Source organism: Calliopsis andreniformis, unplaced genomic scaffold, assembly GCF_051401765.1.
Source record: "Calliopsis andreniformis isolate RMS-2024a unplaced genomic scaffold, iyCalAndr_principal scaffold0001, whole genome shotgun sequence".
Taxonomy (NCBI): Eukaryota; Metazoa; Arthropoda; class Insecta; order Hymenoptera; family Andrenidae; genus Calliopsis; species Calliopsis andreniformis.
Genome location: NW_027480422.1, coordinates 41,179,232 through 41,203,391, shown reverse-complemented (window position 1 = coordinate 41,203,391; position 24,160 = coordinate 41,179,232). Strand labels below are relative to the sequence as shown.

At 33.8% G+C, this 24,160-nt stretch overlaps 2 protein-coding genes and 1 pseudogene across 2 annotated transcripts; all 3 read right to left on the bottom strand.

The window, feature by feature from the left end:
- Window positions 1–9,238: 9,238 nt before the first annotated feature.
- Window positions 9,239–9,774, bottom strand: LOC143186486 (uncharacterized). The gene is made up of 3 exons (XM_076390166.1): window positions 9,558–9,774; window positions 9,455–9,526; window positions 9,239–9,411 (listed from the first exon to the last, which is right to left on the bottom strand). The coding sequence occupies exons 1-3, from the start codon at window positions 9,772–9,774 to the stop codon at window positions 9,239–9,241; spliced, it is 462 nt and encodes a 153-aa protein (XP_076246281.1).
- Window positions 9,775–10,107: 333 nt separating this feature from the next.
- On the bottom strand, window positions 10,108–10,524 carry LOC143186485 (zinc finger MYM-type protein 5-like). The gene has a single exon (XM_076390165.1). It carries the CDS (start codon window positions 10,522–10,524, stop codon window positions 10,108–10,110), a length of 417 nt encoding a protein of 138 aa, XP_076246280.1.
- Window positions 10,525–10,533: 9 nt separating this feature from the next.
- LOC143186563 (uncharacterized) lies at window positions 10,534–10,897 on the bottom strand (annotated as a pseudogene).
- Between the last annotated feature and the right edge of the window lie 13,263 nt (window positions 10,898–24,160).

Here is a 24,160-nt window from a genome sequence, read left to right as displayed (position 1 = left end):
TCATTCTTAGGCAGAGAATTCCCTCACGAATAGGTAGATAAATATTTTCACATAAGTTTCCACGGGAACTCACATAATAGCGTGAAATATATATTTTAGTTGATCATGTGTTGGATATCTTTAGCATTTCATTAAGTCCTTTTTATGCTATACTATATTTCATTTATGAATGCAATTGAAAATGTTTTTTACTGGAATTGAAAATCAATTTAAGAAAAATGATTTGATTAGAAAAGAATAAAATGAAATGATTAAAAATGATTTGAGAAACTTTTTATTTGATTTTCAGATGTGTACATATAATTAGGAGACCTTTTTGGCTGTTAAAACAGACTATTGTTCTGAGTCAACACTACTGTTGTAAGATACATTACGTTTTGCTAATAAAATAGTAATGTAGGTACATTCCAGAAAGATCATCTCGTATTGTCGCTGCTAAATAGTATTTCAAGGCATTATTATTACAAAATGGGATCAGATCGAACATTATGCTATATAACATTGTATTTCATTTGAGCTGTCCTATCAGCTTTTAAAATACTACCACGTAAATTATTTACACTCTGTATATTAAATTGTATACATAGACTACTTGATATGTATTCTCGTGTAATTTATCGATTACATTTAAAAAATTGTTTTTAAAATATGTAATATATTTTGTAATAGTTGTTTTTAATATATGTAATAACTACATGTCAATATTTTATATTTTAACATTCAATGATCGAAGAAAAGTTTATTAATTTCTCTTTTAACTTTTTTCCTCCCTTTTTACAGTTTTCAGTTTTTTTTTCTCATAATTTCTGTACGGCTACTCTTTTATATTTCAATTTTCCTTCCTTAGAAGTCTTTGATTGTCTTTCTTTTCTGTTCCTATTTTTTATACTCATTTAAAACTCAACATTCCTTCTTGTTACTATTTACTAATTACTAATCGCTAATTACTATTTCTATTTATTCTATTTTTTTTATTTTCTTCTATTCTTCACTTTATTTAAATCTTTATTTAAGATTTATTTAGTCATTAATATTTATTTTGATGTAACTGCATAAGTCAGTAGTTGATACCATTGGGGCGTGAAACAAGAGAAAATGAGAATTTATGAGCCAAAACAAAACGAACAAAACAGTAAGAACAGGCGTGCACTGTAAGTTGAGCCAAAGTAAAAAAGATATTAGAGTCAGAAATTATTTGTACAATCCAAAACGATGTCTAGTTCTAAAATAGAAGACAACATCATTCTTTTATTTCTTTCGCTATCAGTAATTATATTTTGCTTCTCTGCGTGGAACTGTATTTTGTTTGATTCTATCCATTTGTTGCCACGTGACGAGTCCTTAGATTCAAATCAAAATCAATTTCTCTATTAGCTTTAGTTCTCAGTTTTCCATTTGTTTTTCTATATTACAGTAATTACAGTAATTTTCTTTATTACACTGGTACCTGATGTAAATTACTCATAATTCGTAATTATGGCCAACATTTAATTTTTATCCTAAAAATAACCAACCAGATTTCACTTATTAAAAATATATCTGCTATTAAATATACTTATCTTCTTTAAGCTGTAGTCACAGTAAATGCGTCTTTTAACGAACTAACGGATTTTCTAATTATTTTCTAGTTATAAAGATTTTATATTCGACAAATATTCGACAAATAATCTGTGAATGCTACTTATTGGAAAAATCATGTTTTTGTGCACAATTATTAAGACTATGAGTTTCACAAATACAGAATTAGCTAATATGCATCTGTATTGTCCCTTGTGTGTGATTTTTTCGAAATATTTGTGTAAATTTCATATAGTTTTCTTCTAAATTTTTAGCGTATGAGGATTAAATGGAAAATTATTACATACACGGTCTGTCGCAAAAATAACCGAACTTGTTAAAAATAGCACAACACAAATGATTTTTGAGAGAAAATGTTTTAATTTATTCAAAATACATTCTTTCTGCAGTAATAAAACGGTTTGCACTGTCCACTAACGATTGCTCTATATCCTTTCGTAGAATGTCTTTCGTTTTGAATGTCTGAAATGTCATTGTAGCGCTTTCCTTTTATGATTATTTTAAATTGAGAAAACAAAAAATAATCACACTGTGCTAAATCCGGTGAATATAGTGGATGGTCCATGATGGAGTATGTTGGTTATAGTGGATTAAACGAATGTTGCTGATGTTATAGAATCTGTTCGTTGTACAGGATAGATCTTTTATTTGCCACTGTTTCATGCAGATTGAGGCACACGAGGTTTTGATTGAACTAAGTCCAATTTAACAAACCTTATAAAAATATGTTTTATTACGAGTTTAAGTTTGACTCAAAGGAATACAAGCGTTTATGAATTCAAGTGTCGCGGAACTAAGTCCTTCCTCTTTAGATTACGCACAGAGGTATGCGGGGGACGCGTTGTTAAGACTACGTTACAGTGACTTTACTTTACGTACTGTCCTCTAAGATTCTGCTCGAAGGAGAACTAATGCTCGAGCCTGTTTCCCAGTCTAAGCCGCGTACTAAACTCGAACTGGATTAAAAATGAGTCCCCGAGACCGAATTTGTTAGCCCTTTTATACTCAAACATCTATAGGAAAAATGGTGGAGACTCGACTGCATCGCAGAATTTCCGAGAAAAGTTCGATGATATTGGTTTTGAGAGAATTCTATTAATTGGGTGCAACGGAAATACCTATTGGCCCTTGCATGGTGACCCTCAGACAAAGTCAAGGTTGCTTTACGTAACCCGTCTGGACTCGTAACAACGGAAACAGAAATTACTGACTAGAAAATTGGTATAAAAAATCTTTATTCGAAAAAATCAAATACAAGGAAGATAATATAAGATAAGAAATATAAGATTTCCCGGAATATTTTAAGATTTTTACACGTATTATAGTATTAGTCATTACAAATAAATAATTTCATTGTTCTGTGAAAATGCGTTTTCTAAAAAATTAATTGACAAATTATCTTCGTCTTTCGCAAAACATACTTGTTATATTTTTTTATTTGAGATCATTAATCGAATGAATAATCAAATTGGAAGCATTTTGTGTTTATTACTATAGCATATAAGGATAAGAAAAGAGATAGTATAATTTCTTTCGTATATTCTATTTAAGAATATGTTGTGTGGGATCAAAAGAAAAAATAAAATAATGATGAACATTCAGAAATTTATTGAAATTCTTGTAACGAAAGAGACATAACAGTCACAGTTGTCTAAATTATATAGTTTAGTTACGGGTATAGTTATATTTATATTTATGATTATGGTTAGGTGTGCCAGATTGGTTGATGGTTTAGGATATAAATAACTTGTCCACGCAGTTTAGCACACACTGTATAATAATATATTTAGATAAACATATAAATATTGGAACTCTTCTGTATTGCCGCGAACGTGTGAGCACGTATCACAAGAAAAACCATTTCAACCACACGAACATTGACAGGTGTCGCTGTCTCGATCAACAAGAGGAACGATGATGTTTGTGTAGTCATCGGATGGTTCGGAGTTGTTGTGTATTACGTGTTGTGTATTTCTGCAGGATACCTACATTGTAAAAGTTTTATTTAATAATCATTGTATAAGTTACATTAGTTTATATAATTAATAATTATCGCTTATTGTTAGTGTTTTCCTCTTGGCCTTCTCCGTCTCCTTCATTCCATACTTATAATGCATAAGAGGGCGCGGGACTGTTGTCTCATGACTTGGAGAGCCGCCCAACGGCGTTTCTCTTCCCTCATCATCCAACCAATCCTTCAACCGCGGACTCGTCGTCCGCGGGGTGAGCCTGTAATTAATAGGTTTTTGGCGAGGATGATGATGATGGGTGACGGAAAGTAACAGACTTGGCTAAATTTGGTGCATGAGATTCAATTTATTCAAGCGGTATAAAACTCGCGATATCCGCGTGTCCGCTCGTTACTGCCTCTAAAATCAGACTGCTTTTTTCATATTCACTCACGCACTGACGCATTCTCCACAGTCGTTCTCTTCTCTTTCTCACCGATTGGCTTTCACTCTAAACTTTGCGCGACGCTCGGTACACACTTCCAAACATCCTCTCAAACATTATACACTCCGCTAACATTCAGTCGTTTATTCCAAATCGTAATCTAAACATTCAAAGGCGACGTGGCATTAATCTGTCGCTGCCACAGTTGTATAAATAAAATGCATTTTATGTTTCCATTTTTGTTTCTTTTATAATGCTATGTTTTCTATTCAAATACGTTTATTTACGATTTTCTTGTTTTGCGTGGTGTAGCTCATGTTATGTTTGTGGCTGTTGTTGTAGTTGAGGCTTTGGTCGTGGCTGTTGTTGTAACACTGACTGATGTGACCCTGGTTGTTGTTGTAGCTGTTGTTGTGACCCTGACTGTTGTTGTGGCATATCTACTCCATTAAGAGAATATTAATAAGTTTGTAAATGTTGATTATTGTTTTATTTTTTTTATACTTGTACTTAATAAAAGTTACTATAATCTGTGAATTCTTTGAATAATATATCTTCCTAAAAGAATGAAAAACAAATTAATTAGAATAATAATATACATATTAGTTTTCGCTAATTAAGATTTATTTTTAGAAATCTTTGCTATATTTGGTCGTCGCATGCGAAGATGATGCGTATCTACTTGCGCGTATTTATGTATTGCGTAGTATGTTACGATTATGTATCATTTAATGATACGGTATGTTACAACGATATATAATTTTATCTTGTACCTTTACTGCGTATGATAAAGGACATAATTATGTATTGTTACACCGTATCGTGTCATCGAGTTATATTTACGCAATAATATTACGATATTCGAATACGGGACAAGTGGATGCGCATCTTTGTACGTTTCGTGAATTATCTGATGCGGTATACTTTATTACTGTCCCTGATCTTTTATAAAAGAATGTATAAACAGGTTAATTACTTATATTGTTATCCGTTTCCATATTATTTGCCATTGTTTGTCTACTTGTCTGAAAACTAACGAATAAAAAATTAATAGAACAATAATAAAGTAATATCGTTACGTTTCGTAACGATTAAATTTTTTTTTTCTCTTCCTTTCCCGCGAGGAATTATCGTCGTCGTGACGGTTGGTCGCCACCCGATATCACTGTTCAACAAATTTTGACTTTTTTTCGATTTTGTAAACGTGAATAAACATTTCTTATAGATTTCGACGTGCTGATTACGAATCTGCAAACCATTTTTTTCCAGAACGTACAGTTTTTGAAAAAATCAATTTTGAAAAAAATGACAAATTTTTAACTTTGGGATTTTTCTGTGCTTTTGCCGTAGTAGTTACTTAGTTGATCTTTGCACGAAATGATTCTGTGGACTCTCCCGAATAAAATAATATAAATATTTATTAGATTATAAACATCGAAATAGGTTTAAATAACAATTAAAGTGAAAAGGACACCCAAAACGCACCCATTTTTGCTGATATTTTTCACTTTATTTCAAAAAGTAAGGGTCTAGGAGAAAATTTGACTATACCACGCGGTAGAGCAAACCTTTCCACTAAGGAAAGCATCAAGCGAATGTTCAAAATTATTTTTGTTTTCAATATAGAAATAAAATAGTTTGGCGAAACGCGCGGCGGCGACAGTGGTACTCAATGACGTCAATGCGTATAGGGTCTGCGGAACGGCAGGCGATAGGCGAGGCGTCCACCAGCGCGCGCCGCCGTCATTGAGTACCACTGTCGCCGCCGCGCGTTTCGCCAAACTATTTTATTTCTATATTGAAAACAAAAATAATTTTGAACATTCGCTTGATGCTTTCCTTAGTGGAAAGGTTTGCTCTACCGCGTGGTATAGTCAAATTTTCTCCTAGACCCTTACTTTTTGAAATAAAGTGAAAAATATCAGCAAAAATGGGTGCGTTTTGGGTGTCCTTTTCACTTTAATTGTTATTTAAACCTATTTCGATGTTTATAATCTAATAAATATTTATATTATTTTATTCGGGAGAATCCACAGAATCATTTCGTGCAAAGATCAACTAAGTAACTACTACGGCAAAAGCACAGAAAAATCCCAAAGTTAAAAATTTGTCATTTTTTTCAAAATTGATTTTTTCAAAAACTGTACGTTCTGGAAAAAAACGGTTTGCAGATTCGTAATCAGCACGTCGAAATCTATAAGAAATGTTTATTCACGCTTACAAAATCAGACCCCTGTTGAACAGTGTATTTGGCGATAGTATATAGTAAGTCGCGAACGTCTCTCGAATCCTGCAAAGAGCTGCTGTTGCAGCAATATCAACGTTATTAGCGATATTAACGTCCGGTTAATACGTACAATCTCTGGACGTCCAGTAGTTCTCCAATAAAGTTAATAATAATAAAACTGCCATTCACAACGAATGCATCAACAATACACAATTATGGGGAATCCCTTGTTGATTGCATTCGTTCCCGTTATTTCCACCTGAACAATAGTTTTGCGAATATTTCTCAAATCCTTGCCGAAATACTACTTCATTGGTAAAATTATAATGTCTCTCTTTTGTATTATTATCCTCTTAATTTTATATTTTATACATATCCGGAATCACTATTGCGTGAATGAATGCGAGTATGCAAGAATGTGGACTCAAAATTTAGAATGGTTGAGAGCATCACCGAACCTACTGGTTGAGGAGTGTAGAAATCAATGGAACACATATATCATCCACACACGCGTGATTTCAAGCGAGCCTCGTGAGAGCAACCGCGACATGCCGTTGGGTTATAATAATGCAGCATCAGCTTTTTGTTAACTAGCCTTAAAAGAGTGTTCAAAGCCTCGACACTCTTCGTTGACAAGTCGTGAAGTACACGACGAGGGGCCCATGGACTAATTATCCTTTCTTCCATTAGTTAAATTCTCAATAGTTTCGAGCGGATATTCACTGAAAAGTGCTGTGAGCCGGGAGCTGAATAGATTCATAGCCGCACGTAAAATTTTAAATAGTTTAAAATTTCAGATAGTTTAGAATTCAAATAGTTTTTCTTTTCCTTAATTATTTCTTACTATCCACGTTCGGCTTAATAATATAGTAATAATATCTCTAATTGTGCGTGCGTGCGTGCGCAGTTTTCCAGGTGTACTCCAGTTGTCTATAGTATAGTACTCCAGGTTTTTGGAAATCGGGAAAAGACCAACTAATTCAAAGAAAACATATAAAATTGGTATAAGGAAATAACCAGTACATTGATGTGTCTCTCATTGTACTATTTTGTCATTTTTCTTATGATTGTAATTTTTTTTTTTTTTTTGTGTGTGTTTTGTAACGGGAAAAGGGAGTTGATCAGAGAGTTGTCTCTGATCCCGGAGACATTTATCATCAGAATATATTCACGTATCTTAATATTGCACGCGTAATACAGTCTATTTAATAATCAAACCTTCAAAGAAGCCTCCACCTTCCCTTGAACAAGCATCCACTATGGGGCCTGTATAGGACTAGACGAAAACGAATCCACAATAATTAATTTATCATAGAGGGTGAAGTAACTGCTCTATTTCATTGTCGAATGTACTGTTACCGCGCGTAGGGTTTGAGCAGAAATCATTCCGCCGACCAACGCAACCGCGCTACGCACGTTACAGTCAGAAAAAGATGTGAAACCGAAATGAGCTGCAAGTAAAAAAACGTGCTTTCCAGCAATGTGCACAGGCGACACTATCTAACGTAATGTAAGATTCGGTGCTTTCCAACTACTCTTAAGATGATACAACTATGCACAGCTAGAATGCTGTGCTCAACTTGGCGTGGCCAGGCAAGGTATTCTCAGATCATCAATACCATACCTTCTCTCGCAGGCTTTCAGATAATTTATGAATTTAAAACTCTGACAATATGAGCAGATTTTCATTATGTTGTATTTTAAAATATTTCTAAGGTCATATATTACTTGGCATCGAGACGCTACCGCGTCTCTAGATTCTATGGACCGTTATTATTGCCATCTTTTGCAAAATTTGTTCGAACTTACCGATACTGCAACGTCGATTGATCGATAAATCGACATTTTACGTTTTAGTGTTTACAATTGTCAGTCTATAAGTGGGTCGCAATAGTTAATGTTTTATGCAATAGATGGAATTTTCAGTGATCCTGGGTACGATGCGATTGTGTGTAACTTTTGTTGTATTAAATTATAGCGATGATGCTGACGTAATGAATGTCTATTTATCAAAGAATACATGGAATTATTTGGCGTTGACTGTACGGATCACTGATGTGATTGTATGGTAAATATACAAATATAAATTATTATTTTTACGGTTTACAATAAAATAAATACGATTAAATGCAATAGATTATTATCCGAATGATGTGTGTATGTCTGTTAAAGTGTATGTTACGTCGGGGCCGTCGTGATCTTTTGCAGGGCTGGATTCAAAAATTTTGCGGAGCCCGAATATACATTCAGGTCCTACAGTTAAATTTTGCAACGAGGAATTATTTATTTGCAAATGCTGTTAGATATTATATATGTTTTATAAGATGAATATTAAATAATAATACAATCTAATAATAATATTAAATAATTTTTCTTGTTTTTGTTTCGACACCAAATCTTGGATAACATCATCAAAATCGATTGAATTTGCTACTTCACTTTCTATTGACAGAATAGCCAGAGATGAAAATATCTCTTGGCTTATCGGTGATCGCAGATAATTTTTTATTAGTTTCAACCACGAGAAACTACGTTCTGCTGAAGTCACGGTTACTGGCGTCGTTAACATAATTTGTAATGTGATTAATAAATTTGGATATGTTCCCGAGAGATTGTTCTTTACAATGTAATTCACCGAATCTAAAGCTGAATAATTGGTTTGCGTTATTGATCGGAAGATCTTAATTTCTTCAAACATTTCAGTTCCGTCGAAATCTCCTCCCAAATGTAAATGAATATCTTGACAACACTTTAATAAATATTCAGCATCTAAATTCCCAATCTCATTCATGTATAGAAAACCAAAAATATTTTGGTGATTTGCACATAATTCGAATCTACTTTTAAGAGATACTAACGCAGTATTTATTATTTTTAAAAAGTGTATGATGATTTGAAATCTAGTGTTATGTCCATTTCCTTTGCAACTTCATTTGCTGCGATCATAGCTTTGCTAAATCCTTCATTTGTGTACTCCGCAAAGAATATGTTAAGACCTTTCTGATGCTTCGTGGCGAAGTCGATTGGCATCTTTTGATTTTACAATACTTCGCTGACGATGTTAATTTTTAATAGTATTTCGTACCAAATGATAAGACTGGCAATAAATGCAAATTCATTTATCTTACGCACTATAGACAAAATCTCAATTTTCAATTCATTATTAGATGCGTTGTTGCTAATTTCGATCAAGGCGTTTCGAAATTGGCGAACTTGAAATCGAACAGCCTTTACACTATCAAAACGTATTCCCACCTAGTTTCTGATAATGGTTAGGTGTAATTTTTTCAACGTGTTTTTTTAAAACATCCCAACGCGATGTCGATGCTGCAAATATCGTGTAAATCTTTTGTAAAACACCAAAAAAATGTAAGTGCTTGGGTTGATGATTTTGCTATATCTTCCAATAACAAATTCAAGTTGTGACTACCGCATGGTAGATAAAACGCTTTAGGATTTACACCTAATATATTTGCTTGTACTCCTTGATATATTCCCTTCATATTGGTACCGTTATCATATCCTTGTCCGCGACAGTCGGATATTTTTATTCTCAACTGATCCAGAATGAGCATCCAGAATGAACTATTTCAAATTTGATAAAATGTTTCTTGATTTCAACCTCCTCGTCTGTTATGTTGACATAAAAAAGAACAACTGATAATTGCTCTCTATGGCTCACATATAGATATATCGCATCCATAATTACTTTTTGTATTTTATTTGCCATTGCACTTATTAATTCGTTTTGAATTGAATGCGATAAATAATGATGCCCTTTTATGGCTATTCTGTTTAAATGATCATTTAGAACAGAATCAAATTTTGCAATTAATTGTATTAAACAAAAAATTACCATTGTGCGGTATGGACAAAGTATCGGAACTTCCTCGGAAAGCTAACTTATGTTACGCCAAATATAAAATAACAGCGGTTATTCTTTGGAAAAGTTGTTCGTATCGTGCCATTTCAAGTTTTAAAAATTTTTCGCACTCTTTATCAAGTAGATTGTCAGTGCAAAAATTTTGTTCACCTTGAAGCCACTTGTTTATAGTTCGTAAATGTAGCGCAGATCGTTCGTGCATTTTGATTCGCTGTGTTAAATGAGACCAATCGCAAAATCCATCTGCCCCCAATGAAATATCAGTAGTGGAAAGTAATTTACAAGCGAAACAGTAAACCTTATGTTTAGATTTAGAATAAATTAGCCATCTTCGTGTTGTCCTTTGTCCATTCGTCACTGTTCTTGTAAAACATGTTGCAGTAAAACTCCTGTTATTTTTGTTCTTAGGGAAGTTAAATTGAGTAAATTGTGACAGAACCATGCTGAACTATTACTGTTTGTTGTGTTCTATCAATTGGTCACGTGCTACGACCTTCAATGTCGAAATTTCTGTTTCCTCTTTTTTGTGCTTCAATTTCCATATTTGCAATATCTTTTTCTTGATGAGTTTCACAATGGTTCGTTTTTCTATTGTTTCCATTTTCGTGCAACTTAGTTTCGTTGGTGTCTTCTTCATTTTCCTTCACAAGTGTATTCAACTCTTGGTTTTCCTCTTCCAAAGGAATTTGATTCATTGCCATATATTCTTCACCTTCGTTTGGCTTTCTTGAATGACTAGTGGTTTCAGTTATATATTTCAAAATGTTGTTTGTTTGCTGTTTAATATAATCGTCTCGCTGCTTCTTCCGTTTCATTTTTTCTGAAAAATTTTCATGAAAAATTTTTTAGAGCCCACATTGTGTATGGTGACTGCTAAAGCGATGCGTACACTGTTCAACACGGGTCTGATTTAATAAGCGTGAATAAATATTTCATATAAATTTCGATGTGTTGATTACGAATCTGCAAACCATTTTTTTCCAGAACGTACAGTTTTTGAGAAAATCAATTTTGAAAAAAATAAATTTTCAACTTTGGGATTTTTTTGTGCTTTTACCGTAGTAGTTATTTAGTTGCTCTTTGCACGAAATGATTCTGTGGACTCTCCCGAATAAAATAATATAAATAGTTATTAGATTATAAACATCGAAATAGGTTTAAATAACAATTAAAGTGAAAAGGACACCCACTTTTGCTGATATTTTTCACTTTATTTCAAAAAGTAAGGATCTAGGAGAAAATTTGACTATATCACGTGATAGAGCAAACCTTTCTACTAAGGAAAGCGTCAGGCGAATGTCCAAAATTATTTTTGTTTTCAATATAGAAATAAAATAGTTTGGCGAAACGCGCGGCGGCGACAGTGGTACTCAATGACGGCGGCGCGTGCGGAGGATGCCTCGCCTACCGCCTGCCGTTCAGCGGTCCCTATACGCGCACGGCACTGTTATCCTCTGGCAATATTATACTTAATTGACGTATTTATGTAAAAAATATTATTTAATTATTTATAAATTATTTTCTCACAAATGCAAAAACAGTGAAAATTAATATGCGTACCTAAAAGCAGTTTCTTCCCGACTGACGTTTGTGTAATTCTCCTGATTTTCTTTGTAATTGCCAACAGTAATCTGCCAGCATTGCAGTACTATTTTTGCCGGTATAACGTTTTTCAAGCACACTAATGTCCTGATGAAATCGTTCATCTTGCTCGTTACTTACATCTCCAAGATTTTCAGGAAAGGAGTCCATATGCGAGTGTAGGAAATGCATTTTTAGAGACATATTACATCCGAATTCTCTGGAAGCCTGGAGTAATTTTTCGACAATTTTTTCATAATCTGGTGATCGATATGCGCCAAGAAAGTTCTTACAGATATTTTTGAACGCTGTCCACACTTTTTTTCTGCAAGGGTCATTCCACGCGAAATCGGGCACGTTTCGGAGCAAGTTCTTGTAATTTGCTCAAATTTGAATATGTTGTAGTCTTTAACGATATTTAAACGTACCCCAAAGGATTTTTCAAAATTTTGAAAATTGTCGATTTTACAGCTGTTTGAAGTTAAGTGCTACCTCTTTTTTAAAAAATTATAGCTATTGAACTAGTAAGCGGATGGAGATGAGCTTTACGGTGCTTATAGAGAAAATATTAAAGTTTGTAAAAAAAATTATTTCATTTAAAAGAAATTGTTTTTTAATCATCTTTTTTGCAATTATTTTAAACAAATGCAGGTTTTTAAGATGATGCGCGATTTTAAAAATCTGAAAAAAAAGGAGAATATAGTTTGATCCTTCCCCTTGATGGACAAACTTTCAAAAAGATGGACATTTTAAAACTGGCCCTGTGAAAATTGCCGAAAGTTGACGCTGCGTCGAGTAGCACTGCTTTGGCGGGCGCGTCGTCGCTGCCAGCCTACTCAGCTCCAGCGGGCGAACGTGCGTTATTATTTGCAATCAAGGCAACTTCACCCAACATTATTCTACATTATCTCCGAGCATTTGCAAGGTTTAATGCAATCAATAAATATTGGTAACTCACTCTTCGTCTTATTCTTGAAAACATAAATATAATCTCTTAAATCCTAGCTTTCATTTTTAAGATTTTGGTATTAATGCAGAATGGCACTTTTTTGCAACTTCACATGGCAAAAATGAATGTGAACTTGTCAATAAGTATCATTGACAAAGAGCGAGTTAGTAATATTTGCCGCTTTGATCGCAAATAATAACGCACATTCGTCCGCTGGAGTCGAGTAGGCTGGCAGCGACGACGCGCCCGCCACAGCAGTGCGATTCGACGCAGCGTCAACTTTCGGCAATTTTCACAGGGCCAATTTTAAAATATCCATCTTTTTGAAAGTTTGTCCATCAAGGGGAAGGATCAAACTATATTCTCCTTTTTTTTCAGATTTTTAAAATCGCGCATCATCTTAAAAACCTGCATTTGTTTAAAATAATTGCAAAAAAGATGATTAAAAAACAATTTCTTTTAAATGAAATAATTTTTTTTACAAACTTCAATATTTTCTCTATAAGCACCGTAAAGCTCATCTCCATCCGCTTACTAGTTCAATAGCTATAATTTTTTAAAAAAAAGGTAGCACTTAACTTCAAACAGCTGTAAAATCGACAATTTTCAAAATTTTGAAAAATCCTTTGGGGCACGTTTAAATATCGTTAAAGACTACAACATATTCAAATTTGAGCAAATTACAAGAACTTGCTCCGAAACGTGCCCGATTTCGCGTGGAGTGACCCGCACTTAACATTTTTTCAGTAAATTCTTCATCTAGCATTAATCTTCGAATTTGTGGCCCTATAAAAATGCCTTCTTTTATTTTTACTTCGGACAAAGCTGGGAATTTCAGTTTTAAATACTTGAACGCTGTTCCGTTTTTGTCCATACCTTTTACAAAATTTTTCATAATTCCCAGTTTAATATGAAGCGGCTACATTAATATTCTGTACATTTTTTTTCGGGACAGAAGCTTTTTCTTGTTGGCCATTTTTTAACGACATAGTGGTCTGACCTTGCTCGATTATCCCAATCTCACAAGAAACAGCAGTATTTTGTGTACCCACTTTGTAAGCCCATTAATATGCCTATAACTTGTAAGTCTCCACATATATGCCAATTATACTTTTTGTAATTAATTTTATGTAGAAGTGTTTTAAAAGTATCATACATTTCTTTTACTTTCGCACTATATGTAGGTGGTACAGAAGCATATAAATTGCCATTGTGCAATAATACTGCCTTTAAACTAGTTTTTGAAGAATCTATGAAGAGTCTCCATTCTTTAGGTTGATGTACGTAACCTAGATTGGCATATACAATTTCGACATCAGGACAGTAACATATATTGTCGTGTGTAAGAAAACATTTTTTAAAATCTTCGTTCCTTTTTCGGAAGTGAGTAATGGACGTTTCTGGTGTGAGAAAATTCCATTGCTGCGATCTGGAGGCTAAAAGCTCTGCTTTACTTTTTGGTAGATTTAAATCACGTACCAAGTCATTTAAATCCGTTTGATTAATTAAATGAATACGGTTATCCATTAAAAGTTCATGATCGGCTTCATCAGCCGTGTTTTCACCAGAATTCGAAGATGAAATGGCAGTTGTGGCTTCTGGAAGTGTTGAAGGTGCGTTATCTTCTGCAGATATTGGTCGTATAGCCGATGATACAGTCGGATATGAAATTCTTCCTCTGTTTTTAAAAGTGTGTCCACATATGTCTGTGAGACAGAAATAACAATCTGTGGCATGGTCTGTTGGTTCCATCCAAAACATCGGTGTATCAAAAGGCATGATTTTTTTCCCCCTTTTTTTATAGCCTAATAGCGCTGTAGCGCATCTGGAGCAGATTGCTTGAGGTGCCCATTCTTTATTTTGATCACCAAGTTTGCAATTAAAATACTTTTCGTAAGCTTCCTTGATGGATTTCGTAATAGTTCTTTGCGAGTTCTTAAAAATTGCTTCGCCACACACATAACAAAAGTTATCTGCTATATTTACACACGCATGAGACATTGTCACTATGCCTAATTGCACTTAAGTTAATACTACCACTAAATTATGAAATACCTAACACTACAAATGTTCCGAATAAAATCTACACACACCAAATACTAATTGTATAATAATAATAATCATAATAATAACAATATAGAACACTATACAATTCACAAGACGCACGTATTCCGATATAACTTTGTGGTGACACTCCGGCACGGGCTATTTTCATACTGCGGAAAAATGCTAAGCGAAGGTAGGGAAAGGTCGTTCAGGACTGTATATCTTATAGATGCTTGATAATAACGCTAAATTATCCAGATATCTAATATAAATAGTAAAAAATCTTTATAACATTGTTGGTTTAAGAAAGTATACACATCTAAAAATAGTAAGCCGATCCAATCTTTGTAAACATCGTAAGAAAGTAATACACTTCCATATTCTTTTTTCGCTGTAGTAAAAAGTAAATTTAGATACGTACATTAATTGTCAATGTTTTTGTATTTGTGAGACAATAATTTATAAATCATTAAATATTATATTTATATAAATACGTCAATTAAGTATAATATTGCCAGAAGATAAGAGTGCCGTGCGTGTATAGGGACCGCTGAACGGCAGGTGACAGGCGAGGCGTTCTCCACGCGCGCCGCTGTCATTGAGTACCACTGTCGTTGCCGCGCGTTTCGCCAAACTATTTGATTTCTATATTGAAAACAAAAATAATTTTGGACATTCGCCTGATGCTTTCCTTAGTAGAAAGGTTTGCTCTATCGCGTGGTATAGTCAAATTTTCTCCTAGACCTTTACTTTTTCAAATAAAATGAGAAATATCAGCTAAAATGGGTACGTTTTGCATGTCTCTTTCACTTTAATTGCTATTTAAATCTATTTCGATGTTTATAATCTAATAACTATTTATATTATTTTATTCGGGAAAGTCCACAGAATCATTTCGTGCAAAGAGCAACTAAATAACTACTACGGTAAAAGCACAAAAAAATTCCAAAGTTGAAAATTTGTCATTTTTTTCAAAATTGATTTTCTCAAAAACTGTACGTTCTCGAAGAAAACGGTTTGCAGATTCGTAATCAGGACGTCGAAATCTATAATAAATGTTTATTCACGTTTGCAAAATCGAAAAAAAGTCAAAATTTGTCGAACAGTGTTATCAATTAAATTTTTTTAGAACGCGCACTGAATTATTCACATAAAGTATAAAATGCTAATGTACTTGGCCTTATTTGATTTCGATACTTCGTAAGACCGGAATAACCACGATTTCTGCAAACATACTGGGTGTATATTTTTACACTAACGATGTTTTTGCTGGGATAGATCGATAGCGTTTTTATTACACTGACAGTGTTTTTGTTGGGATATACTGACAATGTTTTTGTTGGGATCGGAATAACCACGATTTCTGTAAATGTACTTAGCGCATATTTTTACACTGACAGTGTTTTTGTTGGTTCAACTCTCATAAAATTTTAATATAATTGCAACGCAAAATGTATTTCTCGATGACATAAGTTTCGTATAGATGTCGCTACTAGTTTTTACTATTTTTACATAGTTCGGTTATTTTTGCGGCAGACCATATATTATTCTGTAAAGAAAACAGATCGGACACTATGTTATAGCACATTTTGTGCTCCAATTTAGTTCCTCTGCAACACTTAACAATATCAAATACTATATTTGTTACAATCTGTATACAAAGCTTCGAGAATTTTCTTCAGGTAAAGTATGAAAGAAGCAGTTGAAAGTAGAAATTAATAGGAAAGCGTGAAGGGACCCATCAACACCCCCATCAGAGACTGTTCACTTCACTCTCCGTATCAATTACTATGCCCATTAACATGTTCCATGCGATACCAAAACATATATTGACGAGATCTCATGGCAATGAAAAATTATTAATCCAGCACCACAGGACCACCGTTCAATAACGGACAAAACTTTTACGAGAATTTCACCTCTCCCAAATTCGTTCACGGAACGTGGTAAGGTTAACTTATCCAGGTTTGATTAAATTAAACGCTATTACTTCATTTTTTTCGTTCTTTTTAACGTATTTACATTACACTTCAATATTTTTTCTACTAAAAGGAATTGTTTTGTAAATACATATTAAAAGAAATTTAAATATTAATTAAAATATAAAGTTCGTGAATTAATTAGTACCTACTGTAAAATTGTACGAAACGAATTAGTATGTTCTAATTATTGTACAATTGTAGTTGTTTTAAATATAAATATTTCATGATTTCAACTCGAATGCGTAACTTAAAGATTTGTGTTTATAAGAAAATAACCTATTTTTAGTTTCATAGTACTATATTTTGTTATATGTGAAAATAAAGGAAAGGGGGACATAGTAATCAGTTCCCACGCAGTAATTGACACGTTCATCCAACATATATTCGGAATTACATTGTGTTGCAGTTCTTCATGTGCGCTGATTTACACTGCTGCACAGTGGTCTCGATTGAAAAATTTAGTGACACATAACCAAAAAATCAACTATCTCACTTCATTATTTTATAACGTATATGCTGTTTATACGTCTGTCAGCTTTGCGTATGAAAAAATTGATGCATTTTGATGCAAATATTAGTAGAAACGGACAGGTAGACTTGAATGAAAAACCGCATTTTTCATCTAATAGAACTGCTTTTGTTTTCTTATTTATCCTGATGTCCCTATTTAATAATTTCGTTTAATTTTTTTCTAGTATGAAGAGTACTCTTTTGAGATAAAAAAATCATGTTTTACACACATTTACTAATCAATAGTATTTATACAAAATATATTCAAAACGTAATGCTGAAGGAATTCAAGAAAATAATTAAAAATCTTTATGATTGTCAAGGTATATCTTTTTTATCGTAAGTAATCCCAGATTCCTACAAATTAGAACGTTTGCAGTGTACTTTCCTCTATATGATCATCCAACCTTGGAAATTATTTGTATTCAAGGCTATTAGCATTACGTCATGAATACGCATTCGCATCCATACGCCTAGGCGCCCATAACCGACAATCAGTGAACGACAATTTTGTCGATCTAAAGGCCATTTACAGACTGAACAATCCTTTTTCTATCTAATAGATAAGAAGACAATCGATATATAAAACTATTAAATCTGTAATAGGTCTTTGTCAGTGAGCGTCTACACTAAGCAAAATTTTAAGAATAATATATATACTACCACCATACTATTTCAGTGTGTGTCATATCCATCCATAAGTGGTATAAAATTTAAGTTATTTTGTCTGAAATTGTGAGTACTATTGATATAATAGTACTGTGCGTGATTCATTGTTGAATTTGTTTTAGCGTATTAAAAGTATTCTATACAATTTAACTTTAAATATTTAATTGAATAACCAATAATTTTATAGTTAATGATAATATTCATTGGTGGTTTCTTTAGTAATATTTCTGTTACTTGAACTATAAATTTATATAAGAAGTTATATTTATTGAAATATTAGATTAACTAAACAAGTTAGTACTACGTTCCTCTTATTTTCATAATACAATTTTCTGAAAATATTTAGATTCAAATAATAAAAATACTACAATGCTACACGACAGTGAATAGGAATTTATGCGACAAACGATATACATACATATAGTGGCACTTCTAAGCAGAAATCACGTTGTTTTCAAGAGATTCAGTATGCTGGAGTGGTATACGACCTCTGAGCAAACGTAGCACCGTAGTGCAGATGCGTTTACAACATCTGCTCTGCTGTTTTGGAAGCATCGACGTATGGCATTTTTAATACAATATACTACTGCACTAAAAGTGCAAAAATTTCAGTCAAAAGCAGTAACATAAATAGCATACTAAAAATACACGGTCTATATCTACATGTATATCTGTATGTAAATTGTTCTTAAAATTTCTTTCCGTGTAGGCTCCTTAGCACTACGTGACGTTCTAAAAAATTTTTCTTAGCACGCTTGAAATGTTTATGTTAGACTACAGATGAGACTACACTTTTCCTCCGATAGACTGCATTCAGCCGAGAATAAGATACTTGGAACAGTTGTACCTATTAAAACGTTATATTCTAGTTTTTTTTCATGTTTTGTCTTTTTTTTAGACAATTTATACGTACTTCCTTAGTGTATATTTTCTCTGTGGCGTTTAGCATATAGACATTGTAACGCATACATTAGGGAAGACACGAACTCCCCACTCATGTACTGCGTCAAGCATCACGGTTTACCATCGTGGCCGCGAGGTGGCTACCACAAAACTTGTGCTCTCGCGAGTCAAGTCGAGACATTGTGAGTATATATAAAGTGCACTGGTAGTCTTAAGCCACTCTCACTCTATGTATTTTCGCCGATGTCGCGAAAATAATCGCGGCTTTTAACTTGTAATATGATGGACGCTATCGACTACTTACTATTTAGTAACGATATATTATCGATTATATTTAATCGATAGTTTTCAGTTGATTGAATTTTTTTATGTACTTTACTATATATAGTGATGAGAGGTGATGGTAGGTGACATGATTATTTTAAATATTGAACAACTTTGGGTGTTTTGTAAATTATCGCCTTAGTTACTTAAAAGCTTTAATTAGTAATATTAAGAATGTCTGTTCCTGAAGTTTGAGATACTTCATTTTAATTTTATTTTTAAAATTTTGTATAGCAAATATTGGTTTAAACCAATATAATTAATGGGGCAATTTTTAATATTTTCGTATGGTAAATCCAAATATTGGGAAATAATTGTGGTTTCATTTTTTGTAGGCGTGCTCTGCTTCGCTAAATGTGAGATTTTGGTCACGAAAAGGTTCCAGAAGTTTTAGCATTTTTCTGTGTCTGCTCTTGGTTTTCTCTGTCATCTTCAATTATTTCAGTATTAGTTGCAACTCTACAAAGGGAACTCAGCTCCGATTTTAAAATATCTTTTGCTGCTTGTGCAGTCTTTTCATTTTCGAATGTAGCTGTCTTGAACCGTGGATCTAAAATTGTAGACACTAAAGTTATATTATTTGTCTCTGTATAATCAAATCTGATTTCTATGTTGTTTAAAATGTTATTTTTTAAAACCAGTCCAGCATTTGTTTTGGGTATAATATTCTGTATCGCATGCTGAATTCCTTTCACCAGAGGTATAATTTTTGAAGAAGTTGGGTATTTTTTACGAGATAGTTCTGTTACATATTCTAGTGGTTTTAAAAGAGGTATAATGTCTTCTGTTATTTCCCATTGTTCTGTGTCTAATGAACTAATGTTTCTAGATAAAGATGGTAGCAGACACAGGCACTTTTAACATTAACCCTTTCGCTACGGAGCGCTTGTGACAAAATGTGATTGCTGTGAACGGAGCACATTACTGAGTAGTTGACACTGAGGTACGGAATGCTACGAAGTAAGTAGAAGTCGTTTCTTGTTCTCTAAATTTTACAATGATATTTATTATATTGTTTTATTACATAATAATCAACTGTTTGAGGTATGCAGCGTTGCCAGGTACTCGATTAACAAAAGTATCTCATGTAAAATATGAAATAAAAGTATATATGGTATGAACGTATATGTACGCTCTTCGTGCCTCAGCGTCCACTTTTCCAGAGCGTATATATACGCTCTTCGTGCCTCAGCGTCCACTTTTCCAGAGCGTATATATACGCTCTTCGTATATGAATGGTCATTTTTCGAGGGCGTATATATTCTTTCGGAGCGAAAGGGTTAATAGCCTTTCTAACATTATCAGTGAAGAATTCCATCTTCTTGTCGGTACGTCTTGCTTTAATTTTAGCTCCTGTAGACCCATTTGATTTTGCATGTCTCTTAATTTGTCCGTAGCTTAACACTTGTTTTTGAAATGTCCAAATAAAGATTTGCAAGTTTATAATACATTTTTAATAGATGACACACCGTTAATCGTTAACTACCAGGTTAAGTGTACGTGCTGCACGTGGTAAATGCAAATATCCTAAATGCTGCACTGCTGCCTTCATATTTGCAGCATTATCCGTAACTATTGCAACCGTTTTGTTAAGGGGACAGATTCCGGGGCCTACTCCGAATCGGTCGAAGCGCTGTTGCGAAGAAACGGGCATTAGTGAAATCATATAATTTATACGTGAGACATTTGACAATGTGGCATCTAGCGTTATCTTGTTGAATTGCAAATGAGAAGTGCGAAGGTATAATTGCCAAATCGCATCGTAGGAAAGTTCTGTCATGCTGTTGCCACATCGATTACAATTTTATCCATCAGTCAATTTCTACTGAATACGCCTTGAGCCGATATTTTGTTTCATACGGAATATAGAAAAGGACGGTGCGAGCGAGAAAGAAAGAGTAGCACGAATGAAACAATACATATGTGCCCATAATTATGAAAGTGGTCTAAGTCAATTCAAACTTTAAAAACAACATTTTCGTATCAGATTCACACAAAATTTCACATTTATAATAAATTTTCATTAATTAAGACTAATAAAATTCTAAATTACAATGTTACATAATACAGAAATATTTTGTATTTTATTCAAATGTAATCCTTTCAATATCCCAAAATAAGAAATAGACGGTTTAGACCACTTTCATAATTATGGGCATATACAGTATGTCCCACGAAATCCTGGACAGTCGATTATTTGCTAACCTATTAAAGATACGAAAAAAGTTTTTATATGAAATTGAATGGCAAGAGGGGGCTGATTTATTGGCCGTAACAATTTTTTTTTATCATTATTGTTTACAGAGATATGAAAGTTAAGTTTGGTTTTTTAAATGGGATTATATATACATTTTTTGATCAATAGATAGTACGTTTCAAGACGAATTCAGCAAACATTAATGTATACACCTTTTTTCAAATAGTTTTTAAGATATTACGCGTAAAAGTTTACTGATTTTCGGTGGAAGATTTAGGCCTGCCGTTCCTACCACAGTCTCTTCGTATCAGTTTTAAGAGGCACGGTTTAATACGTTCGACGCGCGACAGGGTAGATCTATCGAGTTGAGCCCGTTTCCCCGGAGAATTATTGACCCGGCGGTGCTGCCGCGCGCTAGCATACAATCGGACAAACCTTTTTCGACCATTTTTTTACCCCCGCACGCAACGTGTTAACCCGTAGCATCTTAAGTGTGGTCGAGAGTCGAGACTCCCTACTGTGCTTCCTGGTCTCGCAGATTTTCTTTCACCGAAAATCAGTAAACTTTTACGCGTAATATCTTATAAACTATTTGAAAAAAGGTGTATACATTAATGTTTGCTGAATTCGTCTTGAAACGTACTATCTATTGATCAAACAAGAAATGTATAATCCCATTTAAAAAACCAAACTTAACTTTCATATCTCTGTAAATAATAATGATAAAGAAAAATTGTTACGGCCAATAAATCAGCCCCCTCTTGCCATTTAATTTCATATAAAAACTTTTTTCGTATCTTTAATAGGTTAGCAAATAATCGACTGTCCAGGATTTCGTGGGACATACTGTATATATATATGCATGTATATACTAATGCGTGAAATCGTAAAACTTATATATATAGAATAAATAATTCATTAAATTCATGCTATTCATTTATACATTCATACTTTTGAACCCTTTAAGGGTTCAATTTAGAAGTAAAGAAACGAAATTGTTATTTTTATTATTTTTTATTTAAAAATAAATATATTATTATATCCCCCCGCCCCGATGACCGCAGCCGCGACCACAACCAGGGCGACGGCCTTCATATATTGCACTTTTCAACTCCTTTATCTGAAATGGAAAAAATAAACGCAATTATTATATTATTTGCGATTCATTATAAAATGTGATTATATCATTTATGTATCCACTTACTTTTTTCTTATATTTCTTATATTTACTTATAAAATAATTTCTTTCGTGGAGTTCCGTCTTGAGAATAGAATAATTTATCTTTATGTATAGTATTTGTCGACGATTTATTTAACCTCATAATTCGCGAGTGTGTGACGAGAAGTCGGAGACTGCCTTGCACATCATTTTGATCGTATCTTTTTGAGAATAGTATTAGGAAATTGTTAAAAGTTTGTTTCTGAAAATGACTGTAAAAATGATAAAATGTTCGTCGTTGGACAATGTTATATTGTAAGGAGCAAGATAGTCCCCAACTCCTCGGCACACAATCGAAAATTATGTAAGGTTAAATATAATCTACGAGAAAGATACATTTGTCACACAGGAAGCAGTTATGAATGAGCTTGAAGAACAATTATCTCTTCCAAGTGGTTTGAGGACCACCCTCAGTGTAATATGCACAATGTGCCATTACAAAGGTGAAATCCACAGTGAACCCAACGGAACGGATAAAATGGAAACCAACAAGAGCGCCGTTGCGGGAACATTTTTGAACGGGGGCGGTTATACCCAAATGGAGAAGTTTCTCGCAGCAATGAACATACCCTGTATGTCGAAGAAACAGATTAGAAAGCATCACGATAAAATAGTAAATTCCGTCATTGTTGCCGCAGAAGAAGAGATGATAGCAGCGGCTGAGGCAGAAAAACGCTTGGCTATTGAAAGAGGCGACGTTCTTCCCAAGTCCGGGATTCCTCACATCCCCGTTGTGGCCGACGGAAGCTGGATGAAGAGATCGTACTGCACTGGAACGTACGACTCCATATTTGGAATCGGTGTGATAATTGGATATCACACGAAGAAAGTTTTATTTACCGGTGTGAGAAATAAAATATGTAAAACTTATCGAAGTGCTGTGAAGAAGAAAGAAGAGCATCGAAAACACGTGCGCTTCAAGAACTGGAGCACAAATCAAGCATCAGCGGCTATGGAAAAAGCGATGCTATAGAGTCGAAAGTTTCAGGACAAGTGTAGAAAAACATGGGCTCGTGTATACAACGCTAATTGCTGATGGGGACAGCAGCGTATATAAAAAAATTATAGATGCGAATCCGTACAAGACTCAGATTCGTGTAAAAAAATTGCATGCATGAATCATTTATTTCGGAATTTTAGCAAAAAAGACACCACCTGGCCCACTGAGACGAATCGTAGAAAGCAGTATTCGGCGGATGCGTGCAGACATTATAAAAGCCGCAGAATACAGATATAATCAAAATGAAACAATCGCCGAGAAAATAAAAAAATTCATATGGTGACATGCAGAACGTGCCAAGCCACGTTTTCGGTGAATACGCGGAATGTTCAAAACTACGTTACTTCTGCGATGAAACAATTAAAAAAGATGAAAAATACATCGTTCCTGAATTAATGAAGATTGGAGTATATCAACAAATAAGAGAAGTACTTTAACCATTATTAGCACATGCAGAAAGTTTGCTGTACAATAGCAACAATAATGCTGTTGAAAGCTTCAATGGAATTACAGCGAAATACACGAGTGGAAAAAGATTAAATTTCGGTGAGAGGGGATCGTATACAGGAAGATGTGCTGCTGCTGTTTTACAATATAATACAAAAGGAGTGTTGTCGCGATTGAATACGGTAATGAACAAGAAACCGCGCGTACTTCTGCGGAACATCGAAAACAGGAGGAAGAAAGAAAACCTGAAG